This window comes from Lithobates pipiens, unplaced genomic scaffold (assembly GCF_037356315.1).
Source record: "Lithobates pipiens isolate NorthernLeopardFrog02 unplaced genomic scaffold, aLitPip1_a1.2 Scaffold_19, whole genome shotgun sequence".
Lineage (NCBI taxonomy): Eukaryota > Metazoa > Chordata > Amphibia > Anura > Ranidae > Lithobates > Lithobates pipiens.
In genome coordinates this window covers 352,609,287-352,629,718 of record NW_027507764.1, presented here as the reverse complement: position 1 = coordinate 352,629,718, position 20,432 = coordinate 352,609,287, and the positions used below count along the sequence as shown (strand labels likewise).

At 45.4% G+C, this 20,432-nt stretch overlaps 1 protein-coding gene across 5 annotated transcripts in view; it reads left to right on the top strand.

Annotated features, from left to right (window-relative positions):
* MAK (male germ cell associated kinase) overlaps positions 1-5,796 on the top strand; it is a 95,639-nt gene extending 89,843 nt beyond the window's left edge. For all 5 annotated transcript variants that reach the window (XM_077492184.1, XM_077492183.1, XM_077492181.1 and 2 more), the window contains one exon: positions 1,077-5,796. In XM_077492184.1, coding sequence (XP_077348310.1) covers positions 1,077-1,234 — 158 coding nt within the window. In that variant the 3' untranslated portion in view covers positions 1,235-5,796. The remainder of the gene's footprint in view (positions 1-1,076) is intronic.
* The last annotated feature ends 14,636 nt before the right edge of the window (positions 5,797-20,432 follow it).

Sequence of the window (20,432 nt, the reverse complement as noted above, 5' to 3'; positions counted from 1 at the left end):
CATGCCGTACAATGTGTCAGGCTGGAATCTAAAAAGTTGGCCAAGTCTAGGGGGGGGAAGGGGAGGATAGGTAAGCTCAAACAAGAGGGCCTAATGCTGCAGCAGCCAGGACACCTCTTGGTGCTCTGTGGCTTAAAGGCCACCCTTTTTTTTCTGCTATATTTCAGCTCCCCTATGTACCAATATACCATTAATGTACCTCTGTTGCAGAAAAATAAAAGCTTTCTCAGTTTTTTAGTACAAGGCCTTTACCATATAAAAGTTCATGTCTTACTGGTATGTAGATTTAGGACATAAAACCAGTAAGACACAGCGAGGGGTTAGCACACACAGTAAGGGGTCATGGACACACACACCCTGCACCCATCAACCTATATATCCATTCACTCTGTATCCAATCAGGCAGGCCCTTGCACTACATCTGGGGTGTCCAATCCACGGTCCGAGAGTCTAGCATGTGACCTGGGCACCTAGGATGCAGTGCAAACACAGCAGCCGAGCCAGCCTACATTGACAAGCTGGGCAAATGCATGCCTGGAGGGATGCCGGAATGGCTGTGCAAAGTGCAAACATAGTTGATGGGTGCTGAGTGTGCTGAGTGTGCGCTAATGAGTTCAGTTGGTAAACTCCTTCCTGCTTCTTACTGGATTTAATGTCCTATATCTACATCCCAGGAAGTTATGAACTTTTCTATGAAACAACCATGGGCTGAGGTAAGGTCTTGCACTAGAAAACATAGAAAGCTTTTATTCTTCTGCAACAGAGGTACATTAATGGTATATTGGTACAAAAGGGAGCTGGAATTTAGAAAATAAAATTAACTTAGCCTTTTTTTTTATTTGTTTTTTGTAAAATTGCATACATTTAGAAGTAAACATGTCAATAATATCACTGTAGCTGAAAAGACTGATCACTAATGTGTAGGACAAGAGATATTCAGGAAATTTCACTTCAATACCAGAACTATGCATTCCTTTTTTCCAGTATCTTACGATCCTTTCTTACCTCATTGCAGAAGCCATTGTAGTTGAAGTGCAATGCATAGCTGACTGACTGATATCTCCTGTCTGTTTTAGATTTTGACATGTGGAAAACAAAAGCTGTGCGGCCTCAGCAACCCGGCCCTCTCTTCAAGCCAGCAACTAAAAACCTTGCTGTGCTAAACCGACCCCAACAATTTCAGCCAGTGCATGGAAGGACGGACTGGATTTCCAAGTATGGTGGTCATCGTTGATGTGCACAAAGATTATACAGTTTACATCCCCTGCTAAACTGTTGTTCAAGATTTTCTCCATAAACATCATCTGCCAAATTGTATCATCAAAGCTACTCTGCACACTATATTTTGCAAGTCTCCTGCAAAGCTGACCAATTTGCTTTTTAAGAAAACCAAATGTGAAAATACATTTATTTGAATGATATATAGAGAAATGTGTCATCTATGGGCTATATAAGATACCAGCTTAATTTGTGCCGTTATACCATGTTCCAGTGGACATTGACACCAAACAACTGTCAGCTTGTAAGGAACCATGGCTAATATTTATAATATACCAATATGTGTACCTATAGACACTTATCTAATAACTGAAACTATCAAAGCATAAGCAACATGAGCTTACTTTAGTATTACCAAAAAAACTGAAGCTGTGACTGGATTGTGGTTGTGGTAGTAAATGGCTGCCAGTAGGAGAGTGCTGGAGAGAAGCAAATTGAAAAAAAAACTCTCATAAAAGATATATATTTTTAAAGGGGATTTGTTAAATATTAATTAGTATACTTCTACCTTGGATTCTGTTTTCTGTTTTCTCTAAACCGCTCCCCCAACCCCCCCGCTTATGTCAGTACTATCATACTGCTGCTTCACTACCTTGAAAATGAAAACCTTTTATACAAAAGGCCCAATAAGAGCAGTCATAGCAGCATGGGCCATCGCTGTCCTCCACTTAAGGTGTCTTGTAGATTGCTTTCCATTTCCTAGACCCCAAAAGTGTACCCCTACTTTTTGTCTCTTGCTCATCATCGTTTTTTTACTACTTTCTCAGTGTCTCAGTGTCATCCTTATACATCACTTGTAGCTATGCTCACTCTTCCTCCAGTGCCTTTTTGCCTCTGCATTCCATCCATCTTTTTTTCACAAGTTTACAAGCTGAACAGCCTTGGCTGTCTCTAAATGCCCTGCTTTATAACCCATGTATATGTGTTTTTTTTCTGATTGAGAACTGTTTCCTAGAATACTGATCAATGGGAAAGCAAAAGCAGCTTAATGCCCTGTACACACGATTGGAAATGCCACCAGCAAAAGTTCAATGTGAGCTTTTGGTCATAAGTTCCGACCGTATGTATGCTCCATCTGACTTTTTCTAGTGGAATTCCCGTCAGCAAAAGATTGAGAGCAGGTTCTCTATTTTTCGGTTGGAAAAAGTTCTGATCAGAAATTCCGATCATCTGTACCAATTCCAACGAGCAAAATGCCTACACATGCTCGGAAGCATTAAACTTCATTTTCTCGGCTCGTCGTAGTGTTGTACATCACCGCGTTCTTGACGGTCGAAAGTTCAGAGAACTTTTTTGTAACCGTGTGTATGCAAGCCAAGCTTGAGCGGAATTCCGTCGGAAAAACCATCCAAGATTTTTCCGACGGAAATTCTGCTCGTGTGTACGGGCATAAGACAAACTATTTGTTAAATTGCATATCAGATGCACTTACTCAGATCAACATCTCAAACTGATCTCAAATGTAGGTTTAAAACACCTGAAAACTTTTATTTTGTTCCCAAAATGCTCTTAAAAGCCAGTTATCAAGTTGCTATTTACATCACTGTGGTAGTTTACGTTCCCTTCTTTTTTTTTTGCATCACATAGATGCCAGAAATGTGGTCTGTGTATTTGAAAGGAAGCAAATAAATAAAAATATATTTAAAGCCCCATCAAAAGATAAAATAATGTCAGTAGAGACAAAATGCTGCTTTCAGGCCCTTGAATTCAAGCTATCTCTCTGCAGTGGTCTAACACACCGTCTGATTCACCACTACAGTACGAAGGAGCGATGCAGTGATTGATTGCTGATTGAAGCACTGTAGTGGTGGACTCAGCGTGAAGCAAGGTGTTGGGGGGGGGTATTGGATTGTGGCAGAGGCATTGCTGCATTAACACCGTAGAGAGCAGCAGCAGCCCTTCTCTATTGTCTGCTACTTGTGCTAGCGATGAGGAGCAAAATAGCCTACAAACAGTAGGGCCTATGTGGTGTTCTAATGTGCATTGTATTAAGGTGACCTATTCACTTTGAATAGATTGCCAACACACACAGGAAACTGCATCTGACCCTTTTTTAGAAAGAGAAAACACAACAGTGCATCAATGTGCATTGCGACAAGCTGCAACGCAGGAGTGTTAGTGTGCCATTCAAAATGAATGACACAGCAGTACTTTATTGTGCATTTCAATGTCAAAAAGCCATTTGCGATTATATCTACAGTTAATTGCACTTTTAAGATCTCACTGTGATATAGATATCATAAGTTACTGAATCATGATGAGCTTTTTAGCTATAGTTTTCAGGGTAACGTTCCACTTTAAAGCGGGAGTCCGCCGGGAGTTCCGCCGTTTTTTTTTTTTTAAAAGCCAGCAGCTACAAATACAGCAGCTGCTGACTTTTAAAATAAGGACACTTACCCGCCCAGTGCGCCCGCGATGTCGGCACCCGAAGCCCGATCTCTCGATCGTCTCTCGGGTGCTGCCGCCGCCATCTTGGGTATGGGAATCAGGAAGTGGAGCCTTTCGGCTTCATTTCCAGGTTCCCTACTGCGCGAGTCGCGCTGCGCAATAAGGATGGACCCACTGCCTCTGGGATCTGTGTGTTTCCCAGCAGGCAGTGGGGGACTTTCGGAAAGGGGCGTAGATCTACGCCCCTTTCCGCAGAGAGCTATCCCGGAAGTGGGTGCAGATACCTGTACTGTACAGGTACCTGCACCCCCCTCCCCCCTGAAAGGTGCCAATTGTGGCGCCAGAGGAGGGGAGGATTCCAATGAGCGGAAGGTCCACTTTAGGGTGGACCTCCGCTTTAACTGTACTATACCATCAGATATAGCATTTAAACACCACAGTTTTTTTTTCTAGATTTGAAGATATGTATGGTTAAAACTGTAATTTAACTGTTCTCTATATAACATGTTGGATAATACATCTAATCAACAAGATAGAGAATTAAAAAATAGAAAAGGTACACTCCAGCCATAATTGAAAATGAAATGTATACAGGAAATACAGCCTACCTGCATAGGAATACTCATTTTCATGTAGGCTTAGCTGTAGGGCACAGGCCACACACCACTGCTTCAAATCCATTTGCCTTGTTATTGCACTGATCCAAAGGTAACAGTGATCTCCATGTCACTGACTTGAAACAAACAAGCGGACCGTGCGCTAATAGGTGATGTGGAAATTTGATTACTGGTTGATTTTACTTCTTTTATAAAGATATCGTTTAGCTCATTTTCCATCCATGAAATTTTCAAACATGCTGTAGTCTACAACTGTAAATCGTGATTTTGAACCAAGCCATTTCATCCCAAGTGTTATAGTACTTTTTTGTGTGTATCTTTCATAGTATGTGCTTGCGGGATTCTGTAAATAGGCTTTGAGATTTAGCATCCATGTTCATTTTCCTTATTGGGTCATATTTTATATTCTTAAGGTCGGCACTTTCCTGGTACCCCAAAACCAGCACTGCTGATAGTCAGTAGTAGCATCAAGCATTAGATGGGAGTCTTGGCTCTAACTAATAGGTCACCATGACAAACACACTATATATATATATATATATATATATATATATATATAGTGTATGTTTTTAGAAGTGCCAGCAGGTGGAAGTTACTAGTGCAACAATAACTGATCATATATTTATATGTAGACATATAAATACTGTGAAAATAAAGCCTGCCATTTCTTTCTGTTTACTTTTCTGTATATCTGTAGTATAAGACCTTCAGAAACAATTTGCAGATACTTACAGCCGCAATAGTACAGATATGAGAATGTATATTCTTTTGACGGTGAAGGTCATAGCTTTTTTTTTTTAAGTAACAAATATAGAGCTGCCTGAGGTTAGAAAATCTATGGTTTACTGTTATACAATACTGCACTCTAGTGGATATTTTGTGAACTGAAAGCTTTGAATAGGTCTAAGAAGAACTACAGTCAAATACCAAAATTATCAATGTTTCTGCAGCTTTAATGTTCTGTACAAAGAGACCGCTACTAGAGAACACATTCAAGATGACGAAATTCCAAGTGGGAAACACAATAAGATAAATTCATCATAACTGATAAAAGGCTATTTAATGGTTATGACATCTATTTTTGTATTAAAAGCAAGAAAAGGACCTAAAGGACATACTAAGTATCTGGACACTGATATGATCATCTAAAAATAATGGTCTAACATATGCTATTGTGTCACAACTAGACATAAGCAGAAACAAATGTTGAAGGTGTCATAATGTTGCAGTGTCCAGTTTCAGCAGAGCATTGTCTCTACATGAATAGACCTGCTTGATGAAAGGGTAAATATCACCTTAAAACCACATTCTAATTAATTCTACTTTAACAGGCAATAGTGTGTTTAAGGTAGTGTAAAAATAAATGAACATAGGAATTTTTTTAAATGTAACTGTATTTATTGTACCAGTAGAATTCAAATGGCTTTAAATTGTTTAACGCATAATTTATATTTTATTTTGTACATAACAGCATTGTACACAGAAGACTAATAAAAGAGTTTCTTAATACTGATCACTAAATGCATCTGTTTATTTTTTTATTTCCAGACTTTAGCCCCTAAAAGTAGGATTTTTGACTCGCCTGTAAAATCTTTTTTTGGAGTACATTACAGGACACAGGATCATGAACTTAGATCATGGGTTATGCAGCTTTCTTAAGGCGACTGGACAATGGCAAAAAAAAGCTTTAAGTACAGCCCTAGCTCAACCTCTGTTATTCCCAGCAAGCCCCAATTCAGTAGCAAACATTAAGGAGCGACTCATAAGAAACAGAGGGGTGGGGGACCAGTGTCTTCTAATGTAATTACAGGACACAATTTCTTAGTCTTAGACCATGGAGTGCCCATAAGCAATACAACAGAGCGTGGGGCAACACAGCAAACAAATGCCAACAGGGCCATGTAACAATGAGCAGGGCTTGAAAACACCTCTGCCAGGTTAGCCCCCCCCCCCATATAAATTTTTTTGACAAAATCGTATGTAGTTTGTTAGATCAAAAGTTGTTTGCATTAGAGAAGAAGCAATATTAACAGTTATTTGCTGGGGGGCTAATCCGTCATCAGCCCCCTTATCAAAAAATTGACCAAACAGTTAGCTATTTTGGAAGCTATTTGTTAGATCAGGGTAAGATCAAGTGGTTTTAACGTTAGATCTCACATAATTAGAGACTTATTAAGTAATTAATGAGAGGGTTCGGCACCCCCTTATCAAATTTTCTGGGCAAAAATCATTCAGGTTAATAGATATTCGTTAGCTTCTGTAAGATCAAGTGGTTTTAATGTTATATCTCTATTTTGATGTGGAATATCTCTGAAATTATGTGAGAGAGAGAGATTAGGTGGTACATCAGGACGGGTTAGCCCCCCCCCACATGCAAATGCAAAAAGCATTCAGGCTAATAGATATTCTTTAGATCCAGTAAGAGCAAGTGGTTTTAACGTTGGAGCTCACAATTTCAGAGATGTTCCACATCAAAATAGAGATAGATAGTACAGAAGGACGGGTTGGCCCCCACATGCAATTTTCTGACCAAAAATCATTCGGGCTAATAGATATTCATTAGATCTGGTAAGATCAAGTGGTTTTAACGTTAGATCTCACATAAATTCAGAGATATTCCACATAAAAATAGAGATATTAGGTGGTACAGAAGGACGGGTTGACCCCCCCCCCATATGCAACTTTCTGGCCAAAAATCATTCAGCCTGATATTCATCAGATCTGGTAAGATCTATTGGTTTTGACGTTAAATCTCACATAATTTCAGAGATATTCCACGTAAAAATAGAGATATTAGGTGGTACATAAGGACAGACTGGCCCCCCACATTCAATTTTCTGGTCAAAAATCATTCAGGCTAATAGATATTCATTAGATCCAGTAAGATCAAGTGGTTTTAACATTAGAGATATTAGGTGGTGGTACATAAGGATGAGATTTGATCTCACATAATTAGAGACTTAAGTGATTAATGAGGAGGGCTGACCCCCTCATATCAAATTTTCTGGCCAAAAAATCACCCCGGCTAATTGATATTCATTGGATCCAGCAAGATCAAGTGAATTTAATGTTTGAGTAACCATAATTACAGGGATATCATGGATATTTGGTAGCGATGCACGGATATCCATACTAGTGTCTATATCGGAGCCAATAATGAGCATTTTCACGTCTACCAGTGAGGAGTGCCATTGAGCATACTGAGGTATGCTGAAATTATGTGGGACATTAAATCGACACGTGTGTCTAAGCCCAATGAAGCCTGAAGCACAGTGCCAGAAGCCAGAGGGAAACTTCGGAGGGCTCTGGTGAAGGAGCCAACCAGGTACCCATCTAGGATAGCTGTCTCAAAACCAATGACATGAAGAGACCGCAGTGAAAGTCCATACCCTTGCAGATTGCCCCCCCGTTGTTGCCTCCAAGCAACCCTGTGTCCCGTTTCCTTTGACACATGTCGCCTGGTGTCGGAGAGTCAATGCACACCAGACTCCCACAACTTAGCGCAGACTTAATCCCGATCAGAATCTCCACAGACAGGAGCGTGGATACAATCCACTGAACAGGCCAGGGCCACCACTTCCTCTATGCTCCCTGACAAGGTGGTTGGACCTTCTCCTGTTCCCATCCAAGTAAAGGGAGTCTACACCAATTCCCTTTTGGATACTGGAGCTTAAGTGACCCTTCTCTACAGAGACATTTATGAAAGCACCTGCTTTTGCAGAAGTTGGAAGAGCTGCAGATATGGGGCATTGTGACTCAGAACTTACCCTATGATGGCTATCTACCAGTCAAGCTGACCTTCGATCCCTCCATGGCTGGGAAAGCCAAGACTTTTGACACTCAGGCAGTGGTCTGCCCTCACCCACCAGGGGCCAGTAAAGCCGCGTACACACGTAGCCGTCTGTCCGACGTACTTAGTCTGGCGGACTTCCGCCAGACTGTCCGTCGGAATTTCCGAACGGGCTACTTGCCCACACACGGCACTTTTTCAGCGGACTAATACGGCGTACTAAGTCCGCCGTACTTTCGAAATGAACGGACTCGCCCACACACGCGGAGGAAAGTCCGCTCATTTTGAGCGGGTCTCCAGGTAGGCGGGGCCCGCGAAGGAGACGTCGCTGGCCCCGCCGCCTGGTATAGACTTAAAGGGGAACCCCAACGCCGAAAAAAATTGGCGTGGGGGTCCCCCCCAAGTCCACAACAGACCCTTGTCCGAGCACGCTACCTGGCCGGCCAGGAAAGGGGGGCGAGCGAGCGCCCCCCCTCCTGAGCCGTACCAGGCCGCGTGCCCTCAACATGGGGGGTGCCTTGGGGAAGGGAGTCCGCGCGGCCCCCCCACCCCAAAGCACCTTGTCCCCATGTTGATGAGGACAAGGGCCTCTTCCCGACAACCCTGGCCGTTGGTTGTCGGGGTCTGCGGGCGGGGGGGCTTATTGGAATCCGGGAGCCCCCTTTAATAAGGGGGCCCCCAGATACCGGCCCCCCACCCTATGTGAATGAGTATGGGGTACAATGTACCCCTACCCATTCACCTGTAAAATAAAAGTACAAAAAAAAACACAACACACGAGATAAAATACTTTATTGCACAGCTCCGGGGGTCTTCCGTCTTCGGGGGTCTTCTCGCCGGACTCCTCCGCTATCTTCTTGTAGCTCTTTTGCTAGCGGAGGAGTCCGGCTTTCTTCCTCGCCGCCGGCCTCTTCTTCCGACTTCGGGGGTCTTGTCCCCTTCTTCGGTTCTTCTACCGGGCCACCGCGCCTTCTTATAGCTCTTTTACAGGCGGTGGCCCGGGCTTCTGACGCCACCGCCGCCTTCCGTTGGGGGAATTTCTCCACCTCCCTCTCCTCTTCCTGTGTCCCTATTGGCAGGGAGAGGGAGCCAATCAAGCAGCAACAGAAGACCATGGGACTTGAAGTCTCATCACAATACAGCTCTTTTGATTTCTACAGGTGGTGGAGCTAGCAAGTCCAGCCTGCTTTGCAAGAAGGGGGGCTAGCTAAAGACTTAAGCTTGTTGGTCTGAGGAGAGATCACCATGAGGTAGGGAGGTGAACGGAGGTGTGAGGAGAGACTACAGACACCCGCTGAAGAACCATCCAAAGACGGTTCCAGAGACGGTTGAAGATGGATGTAACTTCTGTACCACCTAATATCTCTATTTTTATGTGGAGATCTGAAGTTAAAACCGATCTTACCGGATCTAATGAATATCTATTAGCCTGAATGATTTTTGGCCAGAAAATTTGATAAGGGGGGCCAGCCCGCCTCCTTAATCACTTAATAAGTCTCTAATTATGCGAGCTCTAACGTTAAAACCACTTGCTCTTACCGATCTAACAAATAGCTTCCAAAATAGCTAACTGTATGGTCAATTTTTTGAGAAGGGGGGGGGGGGGGGGCTGATGACGGGTTAGGCCCCCGAGCAAATAACTGTTAATATTGCTTCTGTGTGAGATCTAACATAAACAATGGTTGATCTAACCTGATCTAACCTGATCTAACAAGGATCTAACAAACTGTATAAGATTTTGTCAAGAATTTTGATATGGGGGGCTAACCAGGCAGAGGTCTTGAAAACTCATAGCTCAGCCTGAAGCACCTTCAGCCCAAAACAGACATCAGAAATAATGGCTTAAGCAGAAATTTGTTGGTAATTAAAGCGATATTAAAAGTCTCTTTTTTTTCTCTTTAAAATAACAAACATGCTATACTTACCTGCCCTATGCTGCAGTTTTGTACAGAGCAACCTCAATCCGCCTCTTTTAGGGTCCCATGCTGTTGCTCCTGACCCCTCCCTCCTGACAGGTGCCCCCACAGCAAACAGCTTGCTGAGAGGGACACACAAGTAGGAGCACTCCCAACCCGCGGCTCTGTGTGTTCATTTACACACACAAAGTCATAACGCGGCCCCGCCCCGTCTCCAAATTTTCTCACTGGCTGTGATTGATAGCAGCGGGAGCCTATTGGGCTAGTAAAGTTAGCCCAACGTTTTTGCATAATGTGAAAGATGAAGTTACACCGAGTAAATACATACCTAACATGTCACCCTTCAAAATTGCACACCCTCGTGGAATGGCGCCAAATGTCGCTACTTAACCACTTCAATACAGGGCACTTTCGCCCCCTTCCTTCCCAGCCCAATTTTCAGCTTTCAGCGCTCTAGCGCTTTCAGTGACAATTGCGCGGTCATGCTACACTGTACCCAAATGAAATTTTTATCATTTTGTTCGCACAAATAGAGCTTTATTTTGGTGGTATTTATTCACGACTCCGTTTTTTATTTTTTGCGATATAAGCGCAAAAAAGCGGAAATTTGGAAAAAAAAACAATATTTTCTTTTTTCTACTTCAATAAAAATCCAATAAAATCAAATTTTGTCATAAATTTAAGCCAAAATGTATTCTGCTACATGTTTTTGGTAAAAAAAAATCAGTTAAGTGTATAATAATTGGTTTGTGTGATCACGGACATATGTACGCAAATGATCATGTACATATGTGTGCAGGTGATCACGTACATATGTGTGCAGATAATCATTGGGACATGTGATTTTAGTGGGACATATGTGGGGGACATGTTTTTATTATTAGGGACATGTGTTTTTATTATTTGGGGACATGTATGTTTTGGGGACATGTGTGGGGACATTGTGTTTATACTGTGTGATGTGTTTACTGTGTGGTGTGTTTACTGTGTACACTAGACTGGTGATCAGTGAGTAAAAAGCTGTAAAAAGCAGCTCATACTCACTGATCAGCAGCCGGCTGCAGCGATCTGCTCTCCTCTCCACAGCGATGACTTCTGTGTGAGGAGAGGAGGAGCCGATTGCCTAGCAACCGGCTGTTTGTTTACATCACATGACGGCCGTGATTGGACACGGCCGTCATGTGATCAGGAGGGCCAATCACAGAGCCCTCCTGCCGATCTGAGATGCGCCGTGTCCGGGTGACACAGGCGCATCGGGATCGCGCCGCTGCGCGGGCGCGCGCGCGATCCCGCTACTCCTGAATGACGTTCCTGAACGTCCTATCAGGAGTAGGCGGCTCCCACCCGGCCGTATATGTGCATTGGCCGGGTGGGAAGTGGTTAAAAATCCCCATAGGCAATGCTTTTTAGGGCCAACATTCTTGCTCTCGCTCTAACGTTCACAGCGATACCTCACATGTGTGGTTTGAACACCGTTTTCATTTGTGGGCAGGACTTACGTATTCGTCGCTTCTGCATGCGAGCACATGGGGACAGGGGCGCTTTAAAAAAAAAAAAAAAAGTTCATTGTTCATTTTACTTTATTTATTTTAGTTCACTTTTTTCCCTAAAAATTTATTTTTTGATCAATTTTATTCGTTTTACAAGGAATGTAAACATCCCTTGCAATAGGAATATGGCATAACAGGTCCTCTTTACAGTGAGATATAGGGTCAATAAGACCCCACATCTCACCTCTAGACTGGGAAGCCTGAAATTAAAAAAAAAAAGGCAGCGGAACAGCCACTATGATCATTCTTATGGTGTAGGGAATCGCCGGCTTAAAAAGCTGATATCTGAATGATGCCTGTAGATGCAGGCATCATTCGGGTATCCCCGCACAAATTCAAGGACATCATATGACGGCCGGCGGGCGGGAAGTCGTTAAAATGCATTTTTTTTTTTAAACACAAAGTTGTCCATTTATACAATATTTCTAACACATAGCATGTACATACCAAAAACACCCCAAAATAGATTCTCCTACTCCTCCTGTGTACGGCGATACCACATGTGTGAGACTTCCACAGCCTGGCCACATACAGAGGCCGAGTACAGCCGAGAATGGCTGAGCATGGCAGGGTATCACAGAGTATGGCAGGGTATTGCAGAGTATCACCGGGTATAGCTGGGTATCACCAAGTATGGCTGGTTATGGCAGTTTATAGGCAAGGTATTGCAGGTTATTACAGAGTATTGCTGGGTATTACAGAGTATTGGCAGGGCATTGCAGAGTATTGACAGGGCATTGCTGGGTATTGCAGAGTATTGGCAGGGCATTGCATAGTATTGGCAGGGAATTGCGGGGTTAATTGGGCTGGATCTGTAGTGCTCACAGCGCTGCTCACCGACAAAGTGCTGTTGTCACCGATCTCTTCCCCTCCACTGTACCGAGCGGTACAGAGAGGGGAGGGAGGAACCGGCGTCATGATGGTGGTTTGTTTACAAGTGATCGCTCTGTCATTTGACTGAGTGATCACGTGGTAAGCGGCCACGATGAGCGGGCTTTACCATGATCCGTCGGGTCCTGTGGACCCGGCGGTCACGGATGCTCTCGAGTGTGCGCCCCAGGGGGCGTGTGAGATCGGAATACTGGAGGACGTCATAGTACATCCTCCCAGAGTTAAGCAACCACCCTGTAGTCGTCATTCAGCTATGGGCCAGTTGTTAAGTGGTTAAGAGCTAGGGGCGGAAGTGACGTTTTGACATCGCTTCCGCCCTATGGTATAGAGACGGGTGGGGGCCATCTTAGCCTCACTCATCTCCACGACGGCTCCGGGAAGCGGCGGGAGGGGGGTGGCACCTCTCGTGCCGCCGATAACTGATCTCGTGGCGAACACGCTGCAGAGACCACCATTATCGTACACACGACTGGCACCTGAAGAGATGGATAGCTCGGTTGTGGCAAGCTATCCCCTATTTTAAACGCTATAACTTTTGTGCAAACCAATCAATATACGCTTATTGTGATTTTCTTACCAAAAATATGTAGAATACATATCGGCCTAAACCGAGGAAAAAAAGTGTTTTTATATATTTTTTGGGGATATTTATTATAGTGAAAAGTTACAAATAATGCGTTTTTTTCAAAATCGTCGCTTTTTTTGTTTATAGCGCAAAAAATAAAACCGCAGAGGTGATCAAATACCACCAAAATAAAGGTATATTTATGGGAAAAAAAGGACGTCAATTTTGTTTGGGAGCCACGTCGCATGACCGCGCAATTGTCAGTTAAAGCGACACAGTGCTGAATTGCAAAACGTGGTCTGGTCTTTGGCCAGCCTAATAGTCCGGGGTTTAAGCAGTTAAAGCCAGTGACCAGAACACAGGATGATGGACCGGCCCCTGGGACAGATGTGGACCATGAGAACTCTAGGATGTTGATGGGATGCTGCATTTTTCTGCCAACCAAATCCCCTGTACTAAGGGAGTATCCAGAACTCTACCCCATACCGACAAGCTGGTTTCCATTCTAAGCACCTTTCGAGACATTGCAAGAAATGTCTTTGCCAATTACAGAGCTGAACTGGAAATGGACCATGGTAGGGCAAGTCTGGTTTTGTGGATCAGGCAAATAGAACAATCCAGAGAGTGGGTCTGCTTGTCCCACACATCATGAATGTTGAGTTACAATGGTCTGGAGTGGAGGTTTCCCACCCAGAGGTGCACAAACACATCCAGTCTTAAAACAATCTAATCCCTCTGCATCGTGTTGAACCATTTCACTTTCTTGGTCTTTGGTAAGGCAAAGGAGGTCCATCTCTGCAAGACCCCACATCCAGGCAATCATCACAAAGACCTCCTGGTTTAAGCTCCACTCTGTGTGGGAGGCTTTCTGTGCTTAGAAAATCTAGTGCATACAGCTCTCCTTTAAACTTTATTGGTGACAAAGACCGGATGTTTTCCTCTGCCCAGCACAAAATTGGATTTGATATCCCCATTAGGTGAAGCGACCTTGTTCCTCCTTGCCCTGAGAATATTAGCACGTGTCCCCCTAAGGCTCAGTTCACACTACCGCGACTTGGGATGCAACTTGTCAGATCTCAAGTCGCCCCAAGTCGATTGACATCAAAAATTTAATTCTAGTTAATGAGAGCCCTGTTAATGTACACTACTGAAGTCGCTCCGACTTTAGAAAAAGTTCCTGTACTACTTCAAGGCGACTTTTACCCATAGAATTCAATGGAAGTCACCTCCCAGTCAGATCTCCATCTATAGTGAAGCGACTTTACAGGAAGAGAAATTAGTTTACCCAGGCAAACCCCTCCCTCGCAGAGAGCTGATTATTCTCCGATTGGCCACAGCCAAAGTCATCTGTCCTGGAGACAATGTTAAGTCACTTTGTAAGTTACTTAAAGTCACGCTGAAGTCGCCTCCAAATTGCCTTGCAAAGTCGGGCTGTAAGGCGGGTTGCTTCTGTGTGAAGCGGGCCTGAACATGTGTAGGGATCCCTAGAGAACACTCAACTCCCTTGCATTGAACAACCAACTGGCCCAATCCTAATCCCATCTTTCTTGGGCCAGATGCTGTTCCATGTGGGCTCCCCAACCCCACAAGCTTGCATCTGTCGTGATCCTTACTGGATATGTCTGCTTCGATGCATGCCATTTCTTGAAGTTTTTTTCCTGCAGCCACAGAACTAAAAATTATTTCACATGACATGGCAATTTTACCACATTTCCCAATGACATACAGTGTGCAAAAACACTGGCTAGGCCCACAGTAAACCCTTTGATCGCTCTAGATGTTTAACCCCTTCCCAGCCAGTGTCATTCATATAGTGGCTGCATATTTTTAGCACTGAGCACTGTATTGGTGTCACTGGTTCCCACTCGTGTCCGATTGTCTGCTGCAATATCGCAGCCACTGATCACTGCCATTACTAGAATTAAAAACCCATAAATATATACCATAGTTTGTAGAAGCTATAGTGTTCCTGTAAACCAATCAATATACGCTTATTGGGATTTTTTTTTTTTTTTACTAAAATGTGGCAGAATACATATTGGCCTAAATTCATGAAGAAAATAGGATTTTGTACTCACCGTAAAATCCTTTTCTCTGAAGTTCAGTAACGGACACAGCTCCAGTAATCAGTAGTTCCACCCAGGGGGAGATCCCTCTGGTAATTAACCCCTCAGCCTGCTTTCTGCAGCTCAGTACTTCAACAAGCAGTAGAATGTAAACCAATAGTAGGGGAGGGTGCTGTGTCCGTCAATGAACTTCAGAGAAAAGGATTTTATGGCGAGTACATCCTATTTCTCTTTCGTTCATTGACAGATACAGCTCCAGTAACCTTGACCGTAGGGATGTCCCCAAGCAGTGTCATAACGAGAGGTGGGAACAGCAACATAACCTCACCCACAACCAGAGGTGCACCCTAACAGGGGAGTCACCATCTGAACCAACCGCATGAGAACTTGTGGTTAACATATGCAGCAGAGTGCATTTACATTCAAAAAAAAAAGTAACTTTTTTTTCTGTTAAGACAAAGCCCTTGTACACACGGTCGGAGAATCCGTCGGAATGTGTCCTATCGGACCGTGTCGTCGGATAATCCGACTGTGTGTGGTATGCATCGAACTGATTCCGTCCGAATATCCGTCGGACCCAATTTTCCAACATGTTGGAAATATTTCCCGACCAACTGGTTCGATCGGACATACTCCGATCATGTGTAGCGAATTTTGATCGGACCAAGTGCCACGCATGCTCAGATCAAATTCCTACATCAAAGCTATTGGCTACTAGCCTGAATGTAGTCCCATCGTAACGAAATTACGTCATCACGTTCTGAAAGATCGGATTTTGACAACTTAGTCCGACCGTGTGTATGCAACAGTTTCGGACAAAATCCGACGGATTTGGTTGGCAGAATCTCCGACCGTGTGTACAGGGGCAAAGAGTGTAAAATTTGCAACATTACACGGCCGCCTACAAAACTTTGTGGCCAAAGCCGGCATCAGAAGATGCGCTTACATCAACTTTGTAAAAGTGTGAACGGACGACCAAGTCGCCTGCTTATACACCTGAGCGACTGACACTTCATGTCGTAAAGCCCAAGAGGTCCCAATTGCCCTAGTGGAATGGGCTGTGACAGGAAAGGGGGGCACCTGCCCCTTCAAGGCGTAAGCCTGGACCATGATCTGTCTGATCCAACTGGAAATGGTGGACGACGAAACCGCCTGTTCGTTTCGGTAGCTGGTCTAAAAAAAAAAAAAAAAAAAAAAAAAGAAGACTGGGAATCTGACTTCCAGAAGGGAGCCGTGGCAGACAGATATACCCTTAGAGCCCTGACCACGTCCAGGGAATGGAGGGCCACCTCCTTAGGATGTATCGGTTTAGGACACAGAGATGGTAACCCAATATCTTCATTGAGGTGAAAAGCCGAAACCACCTTCGGTAGAAAAGAAGGTTGCGGACGCAACACCACCTTATCCTTGTGGATAACTAGATAGGGTGACTTGCAAGACAAGGCCGCCAGTTCCGAAACCCTTCTGGCCGATGTAATGGCCACTAGAAAGACCACTTTCTGAGAGCGTTAACAAAAGGGATTTCCCTGATGTTCTCAAACTGCGGTTTCTGAAGCACCGATAACAAGGTTCAAATCCCACAGAGGTAAGGGTGGACGCACTAGGGTGGGGACTACATGCCGGACCCCTTGTACAAATAGGTGCTCACAAGAGAGTGAGACGCCAGGGGCTGTTGGGAAAAGACAACCAAGGCTGATGATATCTGTCCATTGATGGTGCTTAAAGCTAGTTTCTGATCCACTCCTCACTGTAAGAACAGCAGGATTCCAAAAGGTATAGGTGCGCAGACACCACCCCATCGCCTCACACATGGAGATAAAAGCCTTCAACATTCGATGGTATATCTTCCGAAAAGAAGATTTCCGTGCCCTCAACATAGTGGAAATTACCAAGTCAGACAGACCTCGGTTCCTTAGCACCTGGCTTTCAACAGCCATGCCCTTAAAACAAGCGACGGTTAAGCAGGATGGAGAATCGGACCTTGTGACAGAAGGTCTTCTCGCATCGGTAACCGCCAAGGAGCGTCCGCCACCAGGCGTACTAGGTTGGCATACTAAGGACGCCGAGACCAATCTGCTGCAAACAGTATCACTGGAATCTCCTCTGCCTCCACTCTGCGGAGCAGACGTGGCAACAGTTTTAGCGGCAGAAAGGCGTAAATCAGCCAGTACTGCTCCCATGGAGCCAATGCATCTGACGCGTCCGCCCAGGGATCTCTTGTCCTGGACACGAACCTCCGCACCTTTAGATTGAGCCGAGAGGATGCGATTGACCTACCGGGCTGCAGCCGAGCTTCTCGTTTCTCCTTGATGGTTGACATATGCCAACGCCGTGGCGTCGCCTTCGTAGTCTCATGGACCAGGTGGAGAGGCATAGCCTGATCGCTCGAAGTTCAAGCACATTGATCGACAACTGGGATTCCACCCTCAATCAGAGGCCCTGGGTCGATTGTACTCCCAGTACTCCACCCCAGCCGGTCAGGCTGGCGTCCATTGTTATCACTGTCCAATGAAGAGGTAGGAACGATTTCCCGAACCGAAGGGCCGGAGATCTCAGCCACCAGAGAAGAGTCCCTGACCAACTGGCTCACCTGAATGTGACGATCTAGGGATAACAGAGATTTGTCCTATTTTGCCAATATCTCCTTCTGCAAGACTCTGGTGTTAAATTGGAAGTACGGTACCGCCTCGAAGGAGGCCACGAGGCCCAGGACTCGCATGCAGAAGCGCAGCGATGACCACCTGTGGTTCATCAACAGCTTCACCGTAGCTCTGAGAGTCTGCAGTTTGTCTGAAGGGAGAAACTCTTCCACGGAGTCCAGCAGTAAGCCTAGGTACTCCAGGCGTTGAGTCGGCACAAGAACCAACTTTTTGAGGTTCAACACCCACCCAAATTCCTGCAGGGTTTGCATGGTGATCGCCCTTAATTCTGAGGCAGAAGCTGCTCTCAGAAGGAGATCATCTAGGTAACCCACGATTGCGATCCCACGTTGTCGTAACAATGCCAAAATTGGAGCCAATACCTTGGTAAAGACTCGGGGTGCTGAAGCCAAGCCAAAGGAGAGAGCCACAAACTGGTAGTGGTCTTCCCCTACTGCAAATCGCAGAAACCTCTGATGCCTGAGGCATATGGGTATATGCAAGTATGCATCCTGGATGTCCAAAGATGCCAAGGGAGTCCCCCTGATGGAGTGCAGCGACTACGGAGCAAACTGATTCCATTCTGAACCTCAGTACTTTCACAAAGCAATTGAGGGCTTTTAGGACCAAGATTGGATGTACCCCCTTCCTTTTTGGGGACTACAAAATAGATTGTAATAGAATCCCTGAAACCTTTCAGTTTCTGGAACAGGCACCATCACCCCATGGCTGAGCAGGTCCCTTACTGCCCCAAACAGGGCCTCCCGGCGAGCAAGGGTATGCTGGAGGGGAAAAATCTGTTTGGTGGCCAAGAGAGGTACTCTACCTTGTAGCCCGATGAAATCAGTTTGTAGACCCACTGGTCGGACAGCCGAGAGGCGACACACCCACCTGAGTGACGAGCGGGGGCAAACCTTCATGCGGTAGCACTTTTGCTCACTGGCTTGCGAGTCCAGGGGCGCTTCTGTCACTCAGTAGTCGCCCTGTTGGACTGGGAGTGTTTTGCTGAAGTCCCAGGCGAACGAAGAAAAAAAACCTTTTGAGCAGAAAATGAGGGCCCTTGCCTGCGGCGTGGCTCCTTACTCTTCCTGGACTGTGGGAGCAAAGTGCTCTTCCCACCTGTGACATTCTTAATAATGTCATCCAGCGAGGCTCCAAACAGCCGCTCACCATGATGCTCTGGAGAGCAAGGGAAGCGTATCCAGGGCTGCGTCACAGACGTACTTAAGGCCGTGCACTAACTGGTCTGCTAGTTCCACGCAGACAAGAGAGGCCTGCTGCTTCTCCAATTCACAGTGCAACAGTTTTGCCCACTCAGTAAGTGTCTGCGACACCAATGCTGTGGCCAGTACTGGTCGTATCGCTGACCCCACTACCGTAAACATGGACCGGGCCACCGCCTCAGCCTTCCTGTAGGTACGGACCTTAAATGCAGGAGTCCCTTCTACCGGGATCGTGGTTACCTTATTTAACCTGGATACTGAGGTGGTCCACGACCAGGGGAGAGACCATTTTTTAAGAAGACTCTCCTCAAAGGGGATAACGCACCGCCATTCTTTTTGGGGCCCAGTCATGCAGCATCCCCCACGGGGGGAGGGAAAATAGGGACAGGGAGAGAAGAAACGGAGGAGAGGGACCCCCTAATTGACCTCCCAGGGAATGCCCAGCTGCTCAATCCTGCCGAGGCAGGAAGAGCTGTACTTACCATATGGACGAGCTGGAGGCATCCCATCACAGACCCACACCCGAACAGTACGGGGTGGCTGCAGCCCACGGCACACTGTGACAAAGACATCTGTAGTCCAGTCATATGTGTGCCCCGGAGCATCGCACTCACCAGCCGCACCTGGAGCCTGAGGGGCATGTCGTGGCCGACCCAGCGCGTAGTTATGGTCTGCACACGCTCGATGGCCAGGCTGGGTGTGGAGACTACAAGGATCTATATTAGCCAGCCGGTCACCGAGCCGGCTGTTGATAGAAAATCACAGGATCTTAAAATCTTGTGCAAAAGACAAAAAAAGGAAAACAATAAACCTTGAACAGATGGTCCCGGCAGGGAGCCTGGGCACTAGGCAGAAAAAAAAAACTGAGCTGCAGGAAGCAGGCAGAGGGGTTATTACCAGAGGGACCGCCCCCTGGGCAGAACTGTACAGTTCTGTTTCACATGTATTACATGTTCTGCCTAGTCCTCTCCTGAAGGTGGGGTAATAGCTCTACAGTCAAGATTACTGGAGCTGTGTGCATCAATGAACGAAAGAAATTTGATTTTTTTATTGGCGGTTTTATAGAAGTAAAAAATATTGCCCACCAGCTGAAGAAAAGCAATGACTGACTTGGCAGATTCTTTGTGGAATATTTTCTCTGAATGAACTTGTTGAGAATCTTCAGATCCAGAATGAGGTGAATGCCTACTTTTGCCTTGGGGACAGTGAACAGAACTCCTAAAACCTCCCCTTTTCCAGGGCCAAGGCAATGACCCCCTGTAAGAGAAACTGCTGGAGTGCAGCACATGTATCTGTTTTGTAGCCCCTGGAAACAATGTTCTGGACCCAGACTTCTGAAATGTGCTGTGCCCAAAAGACTAAGAAGGCTGACAAGTAGGGGTGCCCCTCTTCGTGAGGAGGGCTTGTTCCTGAACTTGGTGGGTTTGGAAGTCTAAGTTTTACAGCAAAAATGTGAGCCAGACGTCGACCCAGAGGGCTGAGGTAAATTAAAGGAATTTTTCTTAGTCT